Here is a 20,222-nt window from a genome sequence, read left to right as displayed (position 1 = left end):
CTTTTCCATTTTAAATATGTTTTCTCTATATTAGAGTAACAAGTTTTTACTGATGAGAAAAATTGATAATTGTGTACGGTATTGGTAATCTTTTATATATATATACAGCCATTCCATGCCAAACTGATAGAGTGGTTCTCAGATTTTCGTCAAAAGTGGTAGTTTTGTTCTTTATCGCAAATTATGATACTCGTATTTTTTTTTTGTTAGGGTGACCATTTCCATTTTAGGGTGGTCAAAAAAATTATTTTTTCGCATTTTTGCCAAAAATGACTTTTTTCAAAAATTCATAACTTTTGAACTTCTGGACCGATTCAGATAATCGACATATCAAACTAAATCCGATGCCTAGCCTTGTTTGAAAAAATATTACACTCTGAATAAAAATGGATTTTGTTTGTGTTATTATTTTTTTTTTTCCAAAATATATTTTTTATTAAGGCACATGTGGCGTTAGCCTGACGGGGCCGGGAGTCCACTATTTTGACAATTTTTGTCTTACAACTATGTTAGTAATATGAAACCGATTACTCGCGGTTGGTTCGAGGTTAGTATTACAAGTGTTCTCATAATTGGTATGTTGCAGTCTTCGATGCTCTATACGTGTGCCCGACACGGGCTACTTCCTATTGGGATGCAGCTGACCATTAATCAGCAACGCCCCCCTAGTCTGTACCCCATATCTAGCGTGGTGCGTCTTTCTCGACTCGAGGAATCCAGGATAGAATGGTCACTAGCCGGCGCAATCATCAGTTCGTGTAGAGTTGTCATGAGCGGTACAACCTTTGGCTCTTGTTGAACGATCAGTGGACTGCACAACTTTGGCCCGTGCATCTGTAAAGAGTGTGTGTATGTATTGCCGCGACTAAGTAAAAGTTTATCGATCGGATAGGAGGGATATGAAACGGGGACACAACGAAGGAAACATCATTAAACGTTGACATCGGCGTTTCTGAGGAACAGGTATAGATGAAGCAGAAGATCAGGATCCCGGCTACCTAAGATATCCCGGACGGGGATATCCGATTGTCTGCCTTTTGCTCTCAGTGCTCTAGAGAGCTGAGAGCGAGCAGCATGGAACCGGACACACGACCAGACAACATGCTCGATGTCGTGGTAGCCATCGCCACAATCACAAAGATTGTTTGCTGCGAGCCCAATGCGATAGAGATGCGCGTTTAGGTTGTAGTGATTGGACATAAGCCGAGATATCACGCGAATGAAATCACGACCTACATTCAATCCCTTGAACCAAGCACTCGTCGAGACCTTAGGGATAATCGTGTGTAACCAACGACCGAACTCATCTTCACTCCACATGCGCTGCCAACTAACGAGTGTGTCCTGACGAGGAATGTGAAAAAATTCGTTATAAGCAATTTGCCTTTTCTAAAAGTGTGCCTTCTGAAGCGCCCACCTTAGCTAGCGAGTCCGCTTTCTCATTCCCCGGAATCGAGCAATGAGAGGGAACCCATGCTAAGGTAATCTTGAATAATTTTTCGACCAAAACACTCAATAGATGTCTTATTCTTGTTAGGAAATAAGATGAGCGTTTATCAACTTTCATTGAGCGGATTGCTTCTATTGAGCTGAGACTGTCTGAAAAAATAAAATAATGGTCGATGGGCAGTGTTTCAATGATCCCTAGAGCATAGTATATCGCACCCATTTCTGCGACATACACGGAATAAGGATCTTTGAGTTTGAAAGAGGCACTGGAATTTTCATTGAAGATGCCGAAGCCAGTGGACCCGTTTATGTATGAACCGTCAGTAAAGAACATTTTATCAGATCCAACTTTCCTATATTTTTCCGAAAATATCGACGGAATAACATTGGAGCGTAGGTGATCTGGTATTCCATGGATTTTTTGTCGCATGGACAGATAAAAAATGACAGAGGAATTGCAAAAGTATGGGAAGCAAACTTGGTTGGAGATGCCTGGTGAAGGGTGCACGTCGTGGGTAAGGTACTCATGGTATAAAGACATAAAACTTGACTGAGGAGTCAGCTGGAGTAGATTTTCGAAGTTATCAATCACCAATGGATTCATGATCTTGCAATGGATGAGAAATCTGTAGGATAATTCTGTGAACCGAAGAGTAAGCGGGGGTACTCCTGCCAAAACTTTGAGACTCATCGTATGTGTCGAATGCAAACACCCCATGGCTATACGCAGGCAACGATATTGTATTCTCTCCAGCTTGAGAATATGAATCCTGGCAGCTGATCGGAAGCAAAAACTGCCATATTCTAACACTGATAATATCGTTGAGTTGTACAACTGAATGAGATCTCCTGGATGGGCACCCCACCATGTTCCGGTAATTGTTTGGAGAAAATTGATTCTTTGCTGGCATTTCTGTTTCAAATACGCAATGTGTCTCCCCCAGGTACACTTAGAATCAAAATATACACCCAGGTATTTGAAAAACATAGAGTGTTGGATCGTTTTGCCGGATAGGTGAAGCTGGAATTGGGCGGGTTCGTGCTTCCTAGAAAAAACGACCATTTCAGTTTTCTCCGTGGAGAATTCGATACCCAGCTTGAGGGCCCACGTGAACAGATTGTTCATGGTATCTTGCAACGACTTTTGCAGAGCGACGGGATTAGTACCCGTGATGGAAATAACTCCATCGTCTGCAAGTTGTCTCAGCGTGCAGTCTCTAGTTAGACAATCATCCATATCATTGACGTAAAAACTGTACAAGAGGGGGCTTAGGAAGGAGCCTTGCGGTAGGCCCATAAAACTGTAACGAGAAGATTTTGAGTTGCCATGAGAGAAAGTCATGTGCTTTTCTGACAGTAAATTGTACAGGAAATTATTCAGAATTGGTGAAAGTCCACGATTATGAAGCTTCTCTGAGAGAATTTCCATGGAAACTGAATCAAATGCCCCTTTGATATCGAGAAAAACGGAAGCTATTTGTTCTTTGCGAGCAAATGCGATTTGGATTTCAGAAGATAGCAGCGCGAGACAATCATTCGTCCCTTTACCTCGGCGGAAGCCAAACTGCGTATTTGACAGCAAATTGTTCGTTTCGACCCACTTGTCTAAACGAAGTAGAATCATTTTCTCTAACAATTTGCGAATACAGGATAACATTGCAATCGGCCTATACGAGTTGTGATCGCAAGCCGGCTTGTTGGGTTTTCGTATGGCTATCACTCTCACTTGTCTCCAGTCATGCGGGACAATATTCAATATGTGTTATTATTGATTATATTTGTTTTTTTATAGCTTACATCGTTTCGGGACCAAGGGCGCCATATTTTTTATATTTTTTTCTGAAAGCTGTTTTTTTACATAATATATCCAAATACCACATAGGTGTTATTTTTCGTTTTTAAGTTATGATTTTTCAAAGTTAACACGTTTTCAGTTTTTGTTCAACATTTCTATGCGACTAGACTGGATGTATGTGATTATAATCCAATTAATTGGCAAATGTGTTATTTTTTCAAAAAAAAAACTAGCTAGTAGGCTTAAATATGATATGTCGATCATCTGAATCGGTCCAGTAGTTCAAAAGTAATAATTTTTTGAAGAAAGTCATTTTTGGAAAAAAAGGGAAAAATGATTTATTGGACCATCGGCTAACTTTGAAAAATAATAACTCAAAAACGAAAAAAAAACACCTCCCTGGTTTCGAGATATGTTATGTGAAAAATCCTGAGCTTTCCAGAACAACTATAAAAAACTATGGCGCCTTTGGTCCCGAGACTATGAAAACAATAAAAAACAAATACAATCAATAATAACGAGAGCAGAATTCAAATTTTCTGCCGGTATAGTATTTTTTTGAAAAAGATCAGGTGTAGTCTGCCACACAAATGAGACACAAATTTCTGCATTACCCGAGAATTAATCAAGCAAACGAAATCAAATTTGACATGTGAATGTTTTAGAATGCAATAAATGTTTTTACGGTGCCTGGATACACCTCCCCCTTCTTATAGGGGGGTTGCCATACAAATTAAAGACAAATTTCTGCATGACTCGAAAACTAATCAAGAAAATACCAAATTTGGCATGCGAAGGTTTTAGGGGACACAAAACGTTTCTATGGCGAATAGACATTCCTCCCGTCTCTCTAAGGGGGGGTGGGGGTCTGCCATACAAATGAAGCGTACATTTCCGCATAATCCAAGAACTAATCAAGCAAACGGAACTAAATTTGGCATGTGGAGGTTTTATGGGGAAGAAACATTTCTAAAGTTGGATAGACACTCCTCCCCTCTCTCTAAGGGGAGAAGAGGGAAGGAGTCTGTCTTTATTCTATCATATTTTCTGTATCAAACATTCATTCCTTGTGACGGGGAACATGTTATTTGCAAGATTTTTTTTAGTAAAAGTTGAAATCAACGGGGTCGATTAGAAGATCAATTAATGAACAGTTCTGCGATTGAACTCATGAACTTGCGCTCAGTAAGAAAACGTGAATGTTTGAAGGTAAAGCCTGTCCACGTTAAATTTCGGACACCAAGATGATGCCAGTAAAACAAAAATTCACGTAATGTAACAAAACCGATTGTTTATTTCAGTAAAATAAACTTATAGGTAAAACAAGGAAAACTTACTAATTACGTTGTCTGTAAAATTCACGAACTTTCTTGGGAACATCTGCCATTAGGTTCCGTACAGTATCCTCAGATATGCTGGCGGCGGCGCTTTTCCATCTCCTCTTGAAATCATTAATGCCATTCGCTTTCTTCTTAGTTTCGAATAGTTTTCGCTTAATCAGAGCCCAGTACTTTTCCACAGTTCTGGACAGTTCGGTGGATTTGCTGTTTTGGCACATATTTGACCTCATGTGCATTATCCCATTTCAGGATGGATTTTGAATAGTGAGAAAGAGCCAAATCTGGTCAAAACAACGCTGGAGAGTCGTGGCTTCTTATGAATGGCAGCAACCGCTTCTGGAGACATTCCTTCTCGTAGACATCTTTATTGATAGTGCCGGTAGAGACGAAAGATTTGGATTTTCGGCCACAACCGCATATGGCCTGCCAAATCAAGTACTTTTTGGGGAATTCGGACTGCTTCTTGGTCCGGAAAAACTCGGCTACGGCATTCCTTCGCATTGCAGTATAAAAAGCAATTATACAATAAAGCAATAATAAAGAGAAGGGTTTAAGCTGTCATGTAAGTGAAATATTTCATTTATTAGTGAAACATTTCATAAACTACATTGAAAGAAAAGTGTCCAAAATTTAACGAGGACAGGCTTTATTGATGACAAAAAACAAATTTTGCGCGGAACGAAGTTTGTCTGGCCAGCTAGTTATCTTATATTACATTGGTGGTTTTTTTTCTTTATTTCATCCATACATAACACAGGAGGCATCTCGTCTAGGATCACAGAGAGCGGTTTTCATCTTATCTCGTTCCACTTCGGTATCTTTTATCTGATACTCACCATCCAACGACTGTTTACCATCCTTCTGTCATCATCACTCGGTAAACACTGGTGGAGTGAACAAATAATACCGAACAACCAAACAAAACGGCCATTTTCAGGGCCACTAAATCATTATCAAAGAGTTTACCGATGTAATTTTTCCAATTTCCTAAACACAAAGTGATAAGTTTAAGATTAGGATTCGTATTTTTAGATTATTTAATCTGTGTAGAATCCCGCTCCCAAACGGACTGCTGAACGCAACGTATCTTGAGAACGCACCACTAGTGTTGTACAATTGGTCAGTTTATTTAGGCAGTTCCTTTTCCTCGATCATTTTTTACATTGCTTTTGATCGTTAGAGTCACTATTAGCCGGTCACCAGTAGCCGTAGTTGGAAAGTGTAAAGCAATAAAGATTGAATTCTACATTTTTGGACTACGAGAAGTAGTAGCTTACTAAAATTATATGCGTCGTTGTTTGGTGAATATTTGATCCCTAAAATTTAAGCTCGTGATTCGACTCCCTGTTAAAACACAGAGCATGCAGAAAAAATGAAAGATTTCGAATGCTTATAACTCGAACATTTCTTAATAGATCGGAAAGATGTTTGCATCAATTGGTAGTAAATATTTCTACGCATCTATCACAATTAATAAAATGTTATTTCTCATAAGATAAACAATCGAATAACTGGAAAATGTCAAGCGTTATCTAAACGCCCTAACTGCCGCGTTTGGTGCTCCCTTGGCCGAGTGGTTAGCGTCATAACTAACATGCCGGGTGTTCGGGTTCGATTCCCGTTCTGGTCGGGGGAATTTTTCGTCAAAGAAATTTCCTCCGACTTGCACTGTGATCACGCGTATTCTAGAGCTTGCCACTCAGAATGCATTCAAGGCGTGTTATTTGGCATAGAAATATCAACTAAGTACTAATAAAAATGACGCAAATAATACTACGTTGAGACGGCGAAGTTCCTCTAGGAACGTTAGTGCCATTGAAGAAGAAGAACTGCCGCGTTTTGATTGACGCGATTTACGGTTTCCCCAACACAGATTTCATAACCAAGGTGTCTGGGGAAATCGACACAATCTCACGAACTGTCAATTGTTTGTTATTTGTTGTTTATTTGTTTCATCTTAGAAATGACTGTTACTTTTCGTGTCCAACAAAACTATCATTTTCACAACAACACAACATCACCATTTCACCGCAGATGGGATTTTACTTATTCATATTTTCTATTTTTTCTACTTTTCAATCGGAGCGGACTACCTTACGGCTACATAACTCGACGTATTCAATGATCGCCGTCACCCGCGGCGTGAATCGGCCGGAATCGATATGCACCGTACGGTCCAAACAATCGTTCCTTTTTTTATTGGAAGCCCTCGCTGGGTTTGATGCAAATTTAAATTGCATTTCATCATTGTTCTCTGGTTGCGATGCCTCCCTCTCAGGTGCAGCTCAGTACTCTCCCCTGTGGTGTGCCTGTCCTGACGGAACGGACATGGCTTCAGACGGATTTTCCATCACTTCGTTACCATTGTCCTTTCGTCGAACGACACCACCATCACCACTACCACCTACGGTCACCGCCGTTGATATCTGGAAAATAATTTGTTGTTCGAAAATTTGTTTATTTGCGTCAGTTCTCGTCCTTTTTTTTTGGGATAGCGAGAATGTACCTCCCGACTCACTCTGTGTTCGCTGTTTTTGCAGTCTTTTTCTTCGCTGGTCCCAATCGGAAACCATCTCGATACATTAATCCGTGTGGCCGACGGACCGGTCCTTCTATGCAAGCGTTCAGGTAGCGCATTCGGTAATATGGTTTGGTCGCGCCATGCTTGTTTTTTCATCAATCTATCAGAGAAAGGATGCGCACAATGGAGAATGAAAAACTCCGCTAGAGTACTATAAAATTCACACACGTGTTGGTCGTCCCATTCCAGTGTATGTATAGGAGAAGTGTGTAATACGCACCCCCCTAAACGAGAATGGATTTATCTTGACCGTGCTTAAGGTAATTAAGGTAACAACTACGTCTGTACGTAGATTAGTTAACCTTCAGTCATCTGTAATCGTACTGTATTTTAGATACTGAAGAACAAAAGTGCTACGAATTTTATTTTGTCAGACGACCAAATTTCATATTTTCCAATCATACGGTGTCAAAAGGCCCAGCAGAAGTATAATATGCTCATAAGCTGTTTCTCTCAGAGACTATAGAGCTCAGAGAAACAGCTTGTATGAATGAAAGATTCCATCAATCTATTCACTGCATGCCCACCAGCGGAGAGAAGAAACCGTTTCTCCGGTGAGCGTTGTCTTCCAGTATTCGTGCATTAATTGTCCAGTTCGCGCCCTTTTTTTCCTTACATTCTCTGAGCACATAATAAAGATGCCAGATGTGAAGACATGTTTTCGTTTTGAAGACATTTAATTTTGTGAAAATATACTGAGGTCATTTCAAAGTATGTGAAAGCAATTGTTTGTATCATTTATCGAACATGATTTAGAAATATCGTGATGGTTTGCTCATTGTTGTTCATTATGATTACATTTGAAGATATTTATTCATGTCATGCAGAGATATTTGAATAAAACCTTCTGGCATCTCTCACTTAGCAATTTGCTCACTAAGTGAACAAGGGTATGCCGTACTGCCCGATTGTAAGTTGATGCGGAAAATATCAAATTGAAAAGGAAATTAATTCTTTCTTACCGTTCTCTTCATCTGAGATGTCCACTGGGAGCTTGGCTCAATAAATATGACTCACAGTTATCGTTTCTGAATCGGTTGCAAGCAACAAAAACCTTATAGAAATGATGTAGAAAATTACGTCGAAAATGGTTTCCAAATAAAATTATTTTTCTTATTTTTTTAAAGCATGTCACAAATGTAAAACTTGCATGGTTGGATTGCCTATAAACATTGCATTTCTATTCTTACTGGTTTACGAGAAAATCAGGCGGATCAAATTGCCCGGTAGGCGCGTTTTAGACACATTTCCTCTACATTATTGCGGCACCTATGGGGCGTTCATTCGTAAGTCATGAGGTGCTTAGGGTAGGATTAATCGATTCTGGACACTTGGTCGGTAGGATGCTCCAAATTTAATTTAAAACAAATCAATTTTATTTACGTAGATTTACGTCTTTCATTAAGGGTTCCAAATCAGAAAATAGGTGACGTTTTCATGGAATAAAGTTAACGTTAATAACTGTTTATGACACAAACGGATTTTGACGATTTACGTACTAAACGAATCGGAAATTCCCTAAGATTTGTTCTTCATATTGTATATTACAATCCCCTGGTGCGTAAACAGTTTAAATTGATTAAAACTAGAAGCATTTTCATTTTCCCATACATTTGATTTGCTCATTTGTGAGCTTCCCTACCCATGCCGTCAATAACGAGCAACTTATCGGCGATCGACGAAAGGGAATGATTAAAAGTCTCCATGAACAAAGAAAAGAAGCAAACTTTCAGTATCGTTCTAGATACGAAGCAATGAACAGCGGTTGTTCTTCCTTGTTTTGCGTCATCACATCGTTTCGGATTGAGCTGTGGACGCGACCAAATTACTTACTCGCTGATGTCTCTGGCAATACAATCATTACATCAAACTGACGCCATTCCATTAAGGTTCTGAACTACACAACTGTGTGGGGAGTCATCAAACTAGGCTGTCACACATAAATTTTGTGTGTGATTTGGTTTCGCATGACAGTAGCAAAACTATCTCCACCAAGGATGACAGCTAAGCTAATCGAAACTGGAAATATCAATAGGAAGGGCTTCTGTTGAGAAGGGCGCAAAGCGGGGATAAGTGTGTGTATATTTAGTTGCTTCAAGTCATCGATATATGGCTTTGAAGGCGTACGTGTGTCTTCATAACCCGTAGGTACAAATAGCATATCTTCGCTTAGTTGAAACCCCATTTGTATCTGCTTCCGTGTGCATTGGCCTGTCGCGTTTTGATGATATGATGGAAGATTGTTTGGTGGTGCAAATTATGCAGCCGCGATAATAAATATGAACAAAGAGAGAGACAGTAGAAGAGGAATGTTTGCACTGATAGTGAATAATGGATCTCTGCTGAGGCAAATATTCAGACTTTTTCGAAGCAGATAACATCGCTTGTTTTTGGTCAGTTTCGTTGGTAGCTTTGACATTGCTTAAATGCATCGAACTGACGCTATGGTGAAACAGGTGTTAAGGTTGTGCGCCAGATAACTATTTGAGAAATATCAAGCTAAACCATAGTGAATGCCGTGCTGGAATGTTGTGAGTTATCGGGTTCGCGTGCTAAACGCAAAACTGCCTTCAACAAGGATGGTATTAATCTCGCTAATCTTGATCATAATAAAGCAATGCAACTCTTTTCGAGGTTATTGAGATTAACAGACATAATTGATCTTATTTATTTAGTCACCAATAAAGTAAATGTTGTTCTAGAATTTTGTATGTGATTGGGTTTCGCTTGCCAGTAGCAAAACTTTCTCAACTAAGGATGACAACTGCGCTTATCTCGAGCATGAGAAAGTAATGTAACTTTTTTCGAGGTCAGTAATATTAACAGAAGCGTTTCTTTCGAGAATAGCGCCAAATGATGAGAAGGGTTTATATTCTAAGTCGCTTCAAGCCACCAATATATGGCTCTGTATACATGGTATGTTGAACGCTTGTTTGGTGCTGGTTGGTTTTCGTTGTACGAACGATGTCTAGAGGTGCGATTCCATTGATACAATACTAATTAACATGCAGTATTTGATACTTGCAAGTATTTCCATTGTTGTTTTTTTCCATTCAGTGCCAAAGAAAGATTAATGTAGTTATGAGATGTTAAATAATGGTGCTAGTGTCAATTGCGAAAAAGACTACCGAAATAGCGTGTTCGAGGTAAATTTTCATTGTATTAACATGCGATCAGCTCGTGTATCGTTCTGCGAGGGCAAGAATAAATCGTCAATCACTTATCGTCAACTGATTCTACAATAAAAGTCACAGGAGGGTTGTGTCCGAGACACGACCGTATAGTTGACGTAGGATTCCGTTAGGCTATCTGTTACATGCTGGTTTTGGTTATATTTGAAAAATTACATTGTTAAACTCTTCGATAGTGATTTGGTAGCCCTGAAAAGGGCCGTTTTGTCTGGTTGCTAGGTATTGTTTGTTCACTCCACCAATGTCCATAACCGAGTGATAATGATAGAAAGATGGTGATTAGTAATTTGATGGTGCCTATCACGATAGAAAATGCCTAAGTGAAATGAGATGATGAAAACCGCCCTCTGTGGCCCTGGACGAGGTGACTTCTGTGTTATGTATGGATGAAATAAAGAAAAAAAACCTCATCAATGTAGTATGAGATAATTATCATTATCGAACACAATTATCAAGTTTTCTCACCAGAAAAAAAGTGTTATTTTTTATAGAGAAAATATATTTGAAATGGAAAAGGCAATTTCATTTATAATTTTTACTTTCTGAGTGTTTACTCAACCCATCTCCATTTTCGCTTTAAACCCAACGGAATACGATGCCACATGCCTCAATGCGAATTTCAATTGGACATTGATATCGGTCATTGATATGAAATTTCACGAAGCAACCAACATAAAAGTTCCAAATTTTAATTTTATTTATATTCTATCAAACATAAGTTCTATTCAGTTCATTGAAATATCATTCAATTAATTAATCCAATTAAGCCATCGAAAGATTCTCATTGGAACGAATATAAAAAAAACACTCATTCATCGCTCCCTACTCATTCGCCAGCACGTATGAAATCAGCAATGCCCACGCTAGTTACAATGAGCACTATCCATTTGTGCGCGTCGTTAGTTAAACTATCGACCACGAGGGTATCTGCAGGCTGATTTCCCCCAGACACCATGGAAATCTCTGAAATCTCTGTTAGAGAATACATGTCGGTGGAAACAAAAGCTCCCCCTACTTTCATGTATTTGCAATGCCGATTCCCCCCTTGGTTTTGATGTCTCTGTTAGGGAATACACTTCGGTGGGAATAAAAGTTCCCTCTACTTTGATGTGCCGATTTCTCCGTATCTTCAATTTCGACCAATCAGAACGAGGTATTTCCGTTTGGAGATTTTTTGATTGTTTGCTAGTTAGTTTCATATGATATTAATATATTATCAATTGTGATGAATTGTTAGGGAGTGTTCAGATCGATTGATGCAAATATCTCGTAAATCCATTAGGAAACAACTGACCAATATTTGTAAGTACATGAGCCGCCGCATGTGTCGTCAATTTCTACCAATCAGAAGTGGGTATTTCCGTTAGGATAGGGGTTGAGATTTTCCAATTTTTCGATGCTTAGTTTCATGACATATACAATTTTATTCAATGTAAAAAATTGTTATGGAGAGCCGAAATAGATTGATACAAAAATCTTAACAATCCATCATGAAATGACTGAGCAATAAGCGTTTGAAATTGGACAATGTCAGGATGTGCTCTATTTTCGATTTTCAATTTGTACCCCAATATGTTCCCGAAAGACGTAATCCTACGTCAAAAAAAAAACATTTCAAGGCGACCAAACGATTCTACTAAACAGTTATTTCTAAAATAAATTTCACAGCATTCTAAAATAATATCCGAAGCTATTAACAAGCGACTTGATCAAAATAACAGCGTAGCTCTACGTCAGCAATATGGTCGTGTCTTAGACACAACCTCCTATAATTTTTATGAATACTAAAGCGCGATTTGGTTAGAATCCGGAAATCAAGAAAACAGCTCTAACTATGTTGGTTTGCACAAAAAATAGTGGCATAGCACACGACCGCAATCTTGACGTAGGTCAGCGAAATCATTTCATCCAATTCGCTTGTTTATCACATTTTAATCTACATAGAATACTGATTTGATTCGGGGAAGTTGGGTTTTTTATCATTTTATTTTTATTTCAAAAGTGTGTTCATTCCACTTGAAAATCCATTCTGACTCTTGTCACATACCAAAAAAGGAGCATTAAGCTCAATATCGTCAGCGCGAATTACACTATAATGGCATCAACCAGAACCAAATATAAGAGTGTTTTCTACGATTAAAATTGTCGAATGTTGTTTTGTGGAATTCAGTCTTCACTCAGTACAAAATGTGTATTGAAAATAAATGTTGCATGAGCATCCGGTCAAATGTACGGCATGCAAACAGGCACCACCCCAGGCAATAAAACTGGAGCCGCCTGTTTGAGAGCAGCAAGGTGTCCCCATCGAGCGGCACACTGTTCATCCGTGACTTGAACCTGCCAGTTGCAGCGCTAAACGAAGACATATCGAATTTTAAAAATGAGGTTTTCCGGTGACTAGAAGTGCGAGGCAGGGGAGAAAAAAAACATAATAGCAATCCCTCCCCCTCACTCTCTTAGTTTAGCAATTCGGGAAAACGAACGGTACCATTTTTTTTGAGGGTGACAAATAATGGGAAAGGTGCGACTCGGCGAATGGAAAATTAATTTCCATACTGGCACCCGAGCGTTCGCCCTCGAGAAAAATTGATTGTGTTGCATTCTTGTCCCCGGGGAGCTAGACTATTGAAAGTGACATTTAATTGGCGCTGAAGCTGAGAATACGAAATTTATTGGAGGATGGGAGCGAGAGCGAGTAGCTCTCTAAACCAGAGGTAGCTTTAAAATTGTCACTCCCAATGCTGACAAACGGACAGATTAATCATCGCAAATTGTCTATTGAAAGGTACCCAAGGGAAGGGAAATTACTTCACTCGATAATTGAACGGTGTCGACAGCAGTGACGGTTATGATTGATGGGCTTCATGTTTTTATGAAGCGTTGATGATTTTAATGTCTATGATTAAAGGCGAGTATAGATATTAGGTTGTGTAGTATCGAACCAAATCAAGAGAAAATTAAAATGTCATCACCTTAAAAAGGAGAGACAATTTTGCTTATCAAATGAATCTGGTTAAACATTTTTTAAAGTGATGTTTGTACTGTTTTAGAAAATGTACTAGGATATTTCAGTAAGTACTTATGTTAGTGGCAATACATTTTTTTGTCGAGTGTATGGTTAAAAAATGTAATTATCAAATTTGATTGTTCTGTCTGCTAAATGCTATTCATATTATATTGACTCTAATCCGATTTGTGTTTTGACCGTACTGTTCTCCAGTCTTCCATATCAATTGCGTAGATCAACACGATCATTGATCTTTATAATTAACATGTTGCGGACCGCTCACGAGTATTCTCATGCTTCGCGTTCCATCTGTTACGGATGGATCACGAAATAACCCGCATTTTCTACAGTTGAAGGTTAAATCCTTGGTTTGCCAAGAATCTAAAAAGATCTACCGATGGTTCGCCTTCGTCTCATCCACATCGAAGGAAACGATCTCATTCGTGGAATCCGAACAAATGAAGCGTTCAAGTTCGCCCCAGAACGTGCGGTCCTTAATGTGTTTAAAGAGATTCACATCCCCCTCATCGAGTTCCCCACATCGAATGTTCTGTCTGCACTCAATTTCGCTGGAGCTAGTGCTTCCGGTGAAATGACAATACACCGCGCTCAGCAACAAAGTAACTGTCCTCCGGATCGGTTGACACGAAATGCGCTCTTCATATATTGATTTAATATCAATTCCGGTACGGATAGAATCGCACCCTGATTATCGTCGTCAGGATGTGTCACTATCTGTGGCCCGGGCGATTTCTGCAGTGGTATGGAGGCACCTGAGACAATATTCACGCAGGAAACAAACACCAACGGATATCGAGAGGGTACGGGTTTGATATCTCCGTTGTTCGGACACGCTGTGCCAGGGATGATTATCGGTCGATGATTATAATTAGATGCACTGATCTGGTGAGTTCCATGTTTTTATAAATCATTGCTATGAATTCCATCATTTCATCCAGCTAGTTTCCAATAAAATCTGGACACCCCTAAACACACACAGCTTCGGAAATACACCAACAATGAACCTTTCCAAAAATGCCTTTCTTTGAAAATTCTTTTGCCTTTCTTGAAATTTCACTGAAATTGAAAATTCTTTTGAACTAATATGCCGATTCGGATAACCGACATATCTAATTAAAGTCAATAAGCTAGTCTTTTTTGGAAAAACTTCACACTTGCAAAAAATTTGGATTTTGTTTTAGTAATTATTGATTATATCTGTTTTTTTTAAATTTACATGGTTTCGGGACCAAGGACGCTGTATTTTTTTTTTCATTTTCTCTTGAAAGCTGAGAATTTTTTACATAAAATATTTCAAAGTCAGAGATGTTTTCTGTTGCCTTTTCAAGTTATGATTTTTAAAAGTTAACCGATAGTTAGGAATATCAATCTTATCTTCAAGCTTACATGATGTTCGGACCAAGGCGCTATATATTTTTTTATTTTTTTTTGAGCTGAGAATTTTTTACGTAACATATCCAAGATTCAGAAATGTGTTCTTTTTCGTTTTTGAGTTACGATTTTTCAAAGCTAACATGTGTTTAGTTTCCGTTCGATATTCCTATGCGATATTTTTTCCAAAGAAGACTAGCTCATTAGGTCGTATGAATAAAAAAAAGTATTTACTTATTCTGCCCGTTTCCAAGTAAAGTAAACTTTCCTAGTATTTACTTGAATCCGTATGAATAAATGTTTACTTTACTAATTTCATTTTCGAATTCGAACATAGTTTTTACTTTGTCAAACATCTGTCAACTGATTGTTTGGGTTTCGTTTCAAAACGTTTTTTGGACAAAGCGTGAATTCACGATGGAAAAGGAATAGTGTCGACGTCTGGTGGCGACTTTCAATTAGGGACAATAGTTTGGGTCCCTATCTCGTTAGTGTAATACCTATCATATTAGAAGACACGAAGCCAGTTTTCAAATGTTAAAATTTGAATGAAAATGTTCCCATCATTTAATTTAATCACTTAAAACACTTTTTTCCGACTTTTATTTAACCCTTTGTCTACATTTCCAACATTATTACTGAAACTTTTTATTATAATATAAAGTTGTCTTCAAAACCAATTATCGTACAAGATTTTTTCACCACCTGCAAACAAAAGTGTTTTTCATTTAAACAGAATGCCAAATTGGTACGGAAAGGTTATTTTTCATTCATAATTTGAATTTTAAAAACGTGTTCATTCCGCCTGAAAATCAATCAATTTTTTTTACGCTCCCCTAAACTAGAAAACGAAGCTCAATGCCATCAACGCGGATCGTTAACTTGTTTAACTTTAAGCGCAAGATAGCAGCATTAAACATAAATAGGATATGAAATCAAAACGAATGAAAGTGTTTTCAGATCCAAAGTATGCTCATGAGCATACTTGATAATTACGATGTAAATACTTGATGAATGCTGTTTTATTCATACGAAATCAGCTAAACATCCATTTTCGAAAAGTAAATACTTTGTTGTTTCTTTTATTCATACCAAACGTAGTAAAAACTTAATCTCACTGCTCGACTGCTCGAATGAAGTAAAATAAAGATGAATTTTGTTTTTATTCATACGGCCTATTGACTTCTATTAAATATGTCGATTATCTGAATCGGTTCGGTCGTTCGAGAATTATGAATTTAAAAAAAAAGTCATTTTTGGTAGAAAAGGGAAAAAAAACTATTTTATAGACCATCTCATCAGTTAACTTTGAAAAATCGTAATTCAAATACGAAAAGGACCACATCTCTGATTTTAGGATATGTATTTAATGTAAAAAATAATCAGCTTTCAAGAAAAAATACTAAAAAATACAACGCCCTTGGTTCCGAGACCATGAAAACTATTAAAAACAAATACATTCTAGAGCTTGCCACTCAGAATGCATTCAAGGCGTGTTATTTGGCATAGAAATATCAACTAAGTACTAATAAAAATGACGCAAATAATACTACGTTGAGACGGCGAAGTTCCTCTAGGAACGTTAGTGCCATTGAAGAAGAAGAACTGCCGCGTTTTGATTGACGCGATTTACGGTTTCCCCAACACAGATTTCATAACCAAGGTGTCTGGGGAAATCGACACAATCTCACGAACTGTCAATTGTTTGTTATTTGTTGTTTATTTGTTTCATCTTAGAAATGACTGTTACTTTTCGTGTCCAACAAAACTATCATTTTCACAACAACACAACATCACCATTTCACCGCAGATGGGATTTTACTTATTCATATTTTCTATTTTTTCTACTTTTCAATCGGAGCGGACTACCTTACGGCTACATAACTCGACGTATTCAATGATCGCCGTCACCCGCGGCGTGAATCGGCCGGAATCGATATGCACCGTACGGTCCAAACAATCGTTCCTTTTTTTATTGGAAGCCCTCGCTGGGTTTGATGCAAATTTAAATTGCATTTCATCATTGTTCTCTGGTTGCGATGCCTCCCTCTCAGGTGCAGCTCAGTACTCTCCCCTGTGGTGTGCCTGTCCTGACGGAACGGACATGGCTTCAGACGGATTTTCCATCACTTCGTTACCATTGTCCTTTCGTCGAACGACACCACCATCACCACTACCACCTACGGTCACCGCCGTTGATATCTGGAAAATAATTTGTTGTTCGAAAATTTGTTTATTTGCGTCAGTTCTCGTCCTTTTTTTTTGGGATAGCGAGAATGTACCTCCCGACTCACTCTGTGTTCGCTGTTTTTGCAGTCTTTTTCTTCGCTGGTCCCAATCGGAAACCATCTCGATACATTAATCCGTGTGGCCGACGGACCGGTCCTTCTATGCAAGCGTTCAGGTAGCGCATTCGGTAATATGGTTTGGTCGCGCCATGCTTGTTTTTTCATCAATCTATCAGAGAAAGGATGCGCACAATGGAGAATGAAAAACTCCGCTAGAGTACTATAAAATTCACACACGTGTTGGTCGTCCCATTCCAGTGTATGTATAGGAGAAGTGTGTAATACGCACCCCCCTAAACGAGAATGGATTTATCTTGACCGTGCTTAAGGTAATTAAGGTAACAACTACGTCTGTACGTAGATTAGTTAACCTTCAGTCATCTGTAATCGTACTGTATTTTAGATACTGAAGAACAAAAGTGCTACGAATTTTATTTTGTCAGACGACCAAATTTCATATTTTCCAATCATACGGTGTCAAAAGGCCCAGCAGAAGTATAATATGCTCATAAGCTGTTTCTCTCAGAGACTATAGAGCTCAGAGAAACAGCTTGTATGAATGAAAGATTCCATCAATCTATTCACTGCATGCCCACCAGCGGAGAGAAGAAACCGTTTCTCCGGTGAGCGTTGTCTTCCAGTATTCGTGCATTAATTGTCCAGTTCGCGCCCTTTTTTTCCTTACATTCTCTGAGCACATAATAAAGATGCCAGATGTGAAGACATGTTTTCGTTTTGAAGACATTTAATTTTGTGAAAATATACTGAGGTCATTTCAAAGTATGTGAAAGCAATTGTTTGTATCATTTATCGAACATGATTTAGAAATATCGTGATGGTTTGCTCATTGTTGTTCATTATGATTACATTTGAAGATATTTATTCATGTCATGCAGAGATATTTGAATAAAACCTTCTGGCATCTCTCACTTAGCAATTTGCTCACTAAGTGAACAAGGGTATGCCGTACTGCCCGATTGTAAGTTGATGCGGAAAATATCAAATTGAAAAGGAAATTAATTCTTTCTTACCGTTCTCTTCATCTGAGATGTCCACTGGGAGCTTGGCTCAATAAATATGACTCACAGTTATCGTTTCTGAATCGGTTGCAAGCAACAAAAACCTTATAGAAATGATGTAGAAAATTACGTCGAAAATGGTTTCCAAATAAAATTATTTTTCTTATTTTTTTAAAGCATGTCACAAATGTAAAACTTGCATGGTTGGATTGCCTATAAACATTGCATTTCTATTCTTACTGGTTTACGAGAAAATCAGGCGGATCAAATTGCCCGGTAGGCGCGTTTTAGACACATTTCCTCTACATTATTGCGGCACCTATGGGGCGTTCATTCGTAAGTCATGAGGTGCTTAGGGTAGGATTAATCGATTCTGGACACTTGGTCGGTAGGATGCTCCAAATTTAATTTAAAACAAATCAATTTTATTTACGTAGATTTACGTCTTTCATTAAGGGTTCCAAATCAGAAAATAGGTGACGTTTTCATGGAATAAAGTTAACGTTAATAACTGTTTATGACACAAACGGATTTTGACGATTTACGTACTAAACGAATCGGAAATTCCCTAAGATTTGTTCTTCATATTGTATATTACAATCCCCTGGTGCGTAAACAGTTTAAATTGATTAAAACTAGAAGCATTTTCATTTTCCCATACATTTGATTTGCTCATTTGTGAGCTTCCCTACCCATGCCGTCAATAACGAGCAACTTATCGGCGATCGACGAAAGGGAATGATTAAAAGTCTCCATGAACAAAGAAAAGAAGCAAACTTTCAGTATCGTTCTAGATACGAAGCAATGAACAGCGGTTGTTCTTCCTTGTTTTGCGTCATCACATCGTTTCGGATTGAGCTGTGGACGCGACCAAATTACTTACTCGCTGATGTCTCTGGCAATACAATCATTACATCAAACTGACGCCATTCCATTAAGGTTCTGAACTACACAACTGTGTGGGGAGTCATCAAACTAGGCTGTCACACATAAATTTTGTGTGTGATTTGGTTTCGCATGACAGTAGCAAAACTATCTCCACCAAGGATGACAGCTAAGCTAATCGAAACTGGAAATATCAATAGGAAGGGCTTCTGTTGAGAAGGGCGCAAAGCGGGGATAAGTGTGTGTATATTTAGTTGCTTCAAGTCATCGATATATGGCTTTGAAGGCGTACGTGTGTCTTCATAACCCGTAGGTACAAATAGCATATCTTCGCTTAGTTGAAACCCCATTTGTATCTGCTTCCGTGTGCATTGGCCTGTCGCGTTTTGATGATATGATGGAAGATTGTTTGGTGGTGCAAATTATGCAGCCGCGATAATAAATATGAACAAAGAGAGAGACAGTAGAAGAGGAATGTTTGCACTGATAGTGAATAATGGATCTCTGCTGAGGCAAATATTCAGACTTTTTCGAAGCAGATAACATCGCTTGTTTTTGGTCAGTTTCGTTGGTAGCTTTGACATTGCTTAAATGCATCGAACTGACGCTATGGTGAAACAGGTGTTAAGGTTGTGCGCCAGATAACTATTTGAGAAATATCAAGCTAAACCATAGTGAATGCCGTGCTGGAATGTTGTGAGTTATCGGGTTCGCGTGCTAAACGCAAAACTGCCTTCAACAAGGATGGTATTAATCTCGCTAATCTTGATCATAATAAAGCAATGCAACTCTTTTCGAGGTTATTGAGATTAACAGACATAATTGATCTTATTTATTTAGTCACCAATAAAGTAAATGTTGTTCTAGAATTTTGTATGTGATTGGGTTTCGCTTGCCAGTAGCAAAACTTTCTCAACTAAGGATGACAACTGCGCTTATCTCGAGCATGAGAAAGTAATGTAACTTTTTTCGAGGTCAGTAATATTAACAGAAGCGTTTCTTTCGAGAATAGCGCCAAATGATGAGAAGGGTTTATATTCTAAGTCGCTTCAAGCCACCAATATATGGCTCTGTATACATGGTATGTTGAACGCTTGTTTGGTGCTGGTTGGTTTTCGTTGTACGAACGATGTCTAGAGGTGCGATTCCATTGATACAATACTAATTAACATGCAGTATTTGATACTTGCAAGTATTTCCATTGTTGTTTTTTTCCATTCAGTGCCAAAGAAAGATTAATGTAGTTATGAGATGTTAAATAATGGTGCTAGTGTC

General features: G+C 38.4%; 1 protein-coding gene across 1 annotated transcript in view; it reads right to left on the bottom strand.

Moving 5' to 3' along the window:
- Window positions 1-6,869: 6,869 nt before the first annotated feature.
- LOC129781728 (uncharacterized) overlaps window positions 6,870-20,222 on the bottom strand; it is a 47,810-nt gene continuing 34,457 nt past the window's right edge. The window contains exons 3-5 of the mRNA XM_055789306.1: window positions 16,824-16,957; window positions 7,103-7,265; window positions 6,870-7,010 (exon numbers count right to left, since the gene is read on the bottom strand). Coding sequence (XP_055645281.1) covers window positions 6,870-7,010; window positions 7,103-7,265; window positions 16,824-16,957 — 438 coding nt within the window. The remainder of the gene's footprint in view (window positions 7,011-7,102; window positions 7,266-16,823; window positions 16,958-20,222) is intronic.

This window comes from Toxorhynchites rutilus, chromosome 1, assembly GCF_029784135.1.
Source record: "Toxorhynchites rutilus septentrionalis strain SRP chromosome 1, ASM2978413v1, whole genome shotgun sequence".
Taxonomy (NCBI): domain Eukaryota; kingdom Metazoa; phylum Arthropoda; class Insecta; order Diptera; family Culicidae; genus Toxorhynchites; species Toxorhynchites rutilus.
The sequence above is the reverse complement of the archived record's forward strand: the minus strand, read 5'-3'. Positions and strand labels throughout refer to the sequence as shown.